The following is a 4,785-nucleotide window of genomic DNA, read 5'->3' as shown; positions in this document are numbered from 1 at the left end:
TGGTGTCAAAGCTAAGGCATGCTTATCTTCACCAACCTACTTTCCTCACTCCTGACCAAAGCCCTGATCATCACCTGTCTTTCTGCCCTTCACCTCTTTCCAGTTTAGCCGGCCTCCCTGCCATCAGTCCAGCAGGATGGTGTTGTCACCCTGGCATCCTGCTTCCATTTTCATACACAGGACAGAAGCAGAAATGAAGAAGCAGAACCCAGAACAGAGCCCCCCTCTCCTCCCCCATCAACATCCCTTCCCCTCACTCGAATGCTTGTGTCACCTGTAAAAGGACTCAACTCTGAGTAACAAAATGTTCTTTTTATTATTTTTATAAAACAGAACTTTAGGGGAGAAGAAAAAAAAAGTCTCCCTTCCAACAAATCAGCAGAGGCAGCCAGGTGCAGTGTCCCCAGAACAGCAGAAACAGTCCCTGTCCAGTGTGCAGACCTGGATTTTCATCCACACTTCCCGGCTCTCCAGGTTACAGGAAGAAGAGCTTGTCACACAGCTGAATTGCCGGCTCATGGTGCAGTACTTGCCCCGAGAGGAAGGCCAACTTGTGGGCATATTTGCATGGGGCTGGTACACGGATAGTGCCTGACCAGTTCCAGTACATGTGGCAGAGCTTGAAAGTCAACCTGGGAACGTGAGAGGGAAAGAAGAGTGTATGAAGATGCATTTCTTCCACCCCAGGACTCCCTTCTTCTACGGAGCAATACCACTTGTCATGAATGTATTAGAAGCACTCTTTGCAGGTGCATCAGAAGTGCTTTCGAAAGACCGGCCCCACTCTCACCGACTTGCCATGCTGGGGCAGATCCCTGTTCCCATTCTGACAAGGACTGGTACCCAGCTACGTCAGAGGAAGCTGTAAAAATCCCTGCTGGGCCACTACGGAAGTGATCAACCTGCAGAGGAAACTCTTCCCCAGTCCCCGTCAAGAAATGGCCAGCTTGAGTTTACAGCACAAGGTTTCACCTTTTTCTCTTCTAAACAAAATAAACTACTGTACTCCATGCAACTGGGTGTGTACTCAACATCCAAAGGAACATCCAAGTTTTCTGGCAATCTTTCTAACCCTTTCTCTCTAACAGTACACTGCAACAATCTGGTCCCCATGCTAACCACGAATTGGAAAGAAATCATCTTTTGCGCATCTGCTTTAAACTTGTTTGCAGTTCTCTTCCCTGTTTCCTTGTCTTATGTAGAAAATTACACAAAAGTATCCAATCTTCCTTTTCTCTTCTATCTATCTTCATTCCCCTACATCCCTGCTGTTCCAGCCCATCAGCTATGGCAGGACAGGAACAGGCTTAACCTTGTTCTTGTATAAATATGCACTGGGCTCTAGTTAACTTTCTTGCAACATCAAGCCTGGGAAAGAATACTAGGTAGGATGCCAGCAAAATTCTATGCTTTTTCAGCTTGTACCAGAACATTGAGAAACTCTGGTAAATCCTACTGGAAAATATCAGATTACAAGAAATGGCCAAAGCATGCCAAATCTTATGCCATCATCACTGGACTTCTGAAAAGGACTTCTCTTGAGAGCATGCAGGAATACCTCAAGCTGATGTTCCTATGAACAAGCAAGGTGGAAAACTAGCCAATGATTCTGCCAGCCCAAGCATAACACACTAGCTCCGAAACGGAGACGGTGAGCCACGCTGAGTTCATTTCCTGTTGTGGGGAGGCAGTTAAACATAAGACACATCTGCACTCACATCCAAAGATGTCAGGGAATCGCCATTCACCACGCTCTAGGAGTGGGACTGAACTAGGGAACATTCTGGTCCTCAGTGGCATCATGTTGCATATCGGGGTTCTTGGAGTACTTCCTGACCCTACTCTTACCTCTGCATATGATCAGGACTCAAGTTGGCAGTGTTGAGCACACAGATGTAGTGGGTGGGGAGGCTGCAGCCTTGACGGACGTGGTGAGCCAACAAATAAAAATCTACCCTGAGGACAAAAAAATATCTGTGAGAAAGCATCCAATTTTGTGCCTGGAAAAGTGGGGAAAAGCCTGTGGCAGCTCCCTCTACACCTTATGTGAGAAGGGTGCAAGGTTTGGAGACTGAAATTTGCCTTAAGGCATCATTCAAAGCTGAAATCACAGTATGACCTTCCTGCCTATTCTCTTAATGTGCCCTGCTCAGTAAAAGAGCATCACAACCTTAAGGTTAGCAGAGTTGCAATGCCACAGATATACAGACTCAGAATGGGCTTTTCCTCCCAAAGCCACATTCCTTCACTACGTTAGAAATGCAGTCACTTGTGTTGTGGCAAGGAACCCACCTGCAGGTCAAGAGCAATGGAAAAATACCCCACTATGAAAAATGCTGTTGCAATGCACATGCAGAAATGACACGTCCTGCTCTTTGTACACAAAAAGCAACCTGTAGGAAAAAATGCATCATTAGACCTAGGTATCAAACCCATTAAACCCTCCAAAAAGAACAGACAGCTCCTGGCTATATGGCAGGGCTGAGCCATGCCCAACCCACACCACAGGTGAAGCATGTAACCTCTCTGCTTCTAAGGGAGGCTACAGAATGACAGGAAAGGCAAGAGCTAGATGATAACAAAGAATGGGCCTTTGCAGGCTGCCTGCCACTCACCACTCTCTGCTGGTAACCGTGTGGTCAATGACTGTCCCGGGGGGAGGACACCCAAAGTCCTCCGAAGAAGCTGAATAGAAGTTTGCACTGATTTTCTTCTGAACCACAAAGACCACCATCTTGGGCTGGTAGTTTGTAAAGGCTTGGAAGCACATTTGGAGCTGTGGGATCTCGTAGTTGGCCACCATTTTCAGCTGGCTGTCTGATACCCCGTCTCTGTAAACCACTATCTTCTCGGGTAAACAGTGGTTCACCTGAACGAGAAACAACGTAACGTCATGGATGGCCCAGGATCTTCTATAGGGCTGGATGGCTTGCAGCAACCCATACCTGTGAAGGAGGCCACATTATATTTGGGATTTTGGCTTGCACAGGCACAGCACGCCTGCCCGGTAAGCACAGCCTCTGCTGACAAAGTGCAGTTTGCAAGGAGGAGGGTAGAACACAAGCCTTTTAGTTAAAGTGACTGCTGCAATTCAGCATCACTTGGAGGAAAAACAATGCAGCACTGGAGAGCCTGAACTGAACTGCCTCTGAATTTAGCAGCTGAGGCATTGGTGTTCATGTTCAGACTTCACCCCTCCACCCCCCACCCCAATCTGGGAATAGTATTTTTAGACAAAGACAATGCCATGCCAGATCTTACTGGGAAGCGTGCCACTTCTATCAATTGAACTACAAATTCCCACTCCCTCCCTTCACATGCAAGGTATCACTTTAAGGCAGCTTCACGGGTCACAGAGTTCACCTTCTGACACTTCAGGCTTGAGCACAGGGCCTTTTGCCTCTGGTGTCAACTTCCTTGTTTGTTCAACTCCTGCGTGAAATGAGTTTGCCAAATCTCAGTTTAGTTCCAAATAGGCAGGTATCTACACCCTAAAACCTATCACCATCACTAGTACCCTTGGGACCCAGGAAGGCTATGGACTGAACAGGTCATGGAGGTCTGAACTCTTTTTCAGGAGTCTACTTCCAGATCATGGTGAAGGGATAACAGGACAAAGGTGAAGAATAGTTCATCCTACACCCACCACTGCCCATCAGGGACCTGCTATGTGACTTGTTTCCAGAGCTGTTAATTTAGTGCCTTTCCCAAGGGAAGCTTAAGAGAGAAAAGCCTACAGAAGAACTGGGCTGGAAATGCACTAGACAGATGGAACTATCCTCCACAGGTGTAGAGGCATGGATGCCTGTTTCAGAGGCACTGGCTGCTATTCTGAAGCAAGTCTGGTAAATTAAGGAGCTGCATACGTGGCCCAGTACTTTCACACACATTGTAACATTCCTTTTCTTGCATGGAGAAGTTTTATAGTAATATAAAAGGTTGCTATAAACCGATTGCTCGGTGATAAGAGGATCTAACCGGTTAAAACAGGTAGCAGGAAGGAAAGCAAGAAAAAGAAATCAACAATGGCTCCAACTATGCAGCAATCCTCATCAAGGTAATTGAGCGAGTCCCTGAGATACGAACAGAAGGTCTCACATTTTGGTCCAAACAACAAGGGGTCAGTGAGTTCTGCAAAGCAACTACTCTATTACTTTCACACTTCCACTGAACCTGCCCGATTTTGCCAGTCAGGATGGATTTCCATTTGTGTTGCCAAAGCTGGCACCTCATGAACAAGCAAGTTACAGTTTGACCAAGTCGTGCATCTGCTTTATCAGAGTGGGATGGAGGAGACGTTTCAGTTCATGGTGCTCTATAGACAGCAGTGCATATACGATGGCCACGGAAGGCCTGAGGTCTGTTCCATCCTCCATGCCACCTCTGGGAGCAGACAGCAGCAAACAGTTCAATGGATGGCATAAAAACCCTGCAGGAGGCTGCCATGATCATCTGGCTCCCAGACAGGTCTCACCCGGATCTCTAATAGTCACAGACTTAGACCCTGAATTTTCACACCTTTTCTGAGGTGTGCCACGTAGGCCAGCTCTAAATATTGATGTCCACAGAAGCATCCAATCACTTTTGAAGGCAGCAAGTGGCCCCCACAATGCTGCCCCACAAATGGAGCAGCACTCTAGCTCACAGGAGTGATGCCTGTCTCAGGCGAGATGCAGTTTCATCCATCTGCCATGTCCTTACCTCGTGGAACTTCTGTAAAGCGCCCACCAGGCACAGCTTTAAGCCATCTGCGATTTCCTGATGAGGCATCTGGAACACAACCCT

General features: G+C 47.3%; 1 protein-coding gene across 1 annotated transcript in view; it reads right to left on the bottom strand.

Moving 5' to 3' along the window:
• Window positions 1-312: 312 nt before the first annotated feature.
• PIWIL2 (piwi like RNA-mediated gene silencing 2) overlaps window positions 313-4,785 on the bottom strand; it is a 28,274-nt gene continuing 23,801 nt past the window's right edge. Inside the window, exons 20-23 of the mRNA XM_025210363.1 lie at window positions 4,702-4,783; window positions 2,616-2,869; window positions 1,849-1,956; window positions 313-632 (exon numbers count right to left, since the gene is read on the bottom strand). Coding sequence (XP_025066148.1) covers window positions 476-632; window positions 1,849-1,956; window positions 2,616-2,869; window positions 4,702-4,783 — 601 coding nt within the window. The 3' untranslated portion in view covers window positions 313-475. The remainder of the gene's footprint in view (window positions 633-1,848; window positions 1,957-2,615; window positions 2,870-4,701; window positions 4,784-4,785) is intronic.

The sequence above is a fragment of the Alligator sinensis genome, unplaced genomic scaffold (genome assembly GCF_000455745.1).
Source record: "Alligator sinensis unplaced genomic scaffold, ASM45574v1 scaffold722_1, whole genome shotgun sequence".
NCBI lineage: Eukaryota > Metazoa > Chordata > Crocodylia > Alligatoridae > Alligator > Alligator sinensis.
Note: the sequence above shows the minus strand (reverse complement) of the source record. Positions and strands in the feature narration are given on the sequence as shown.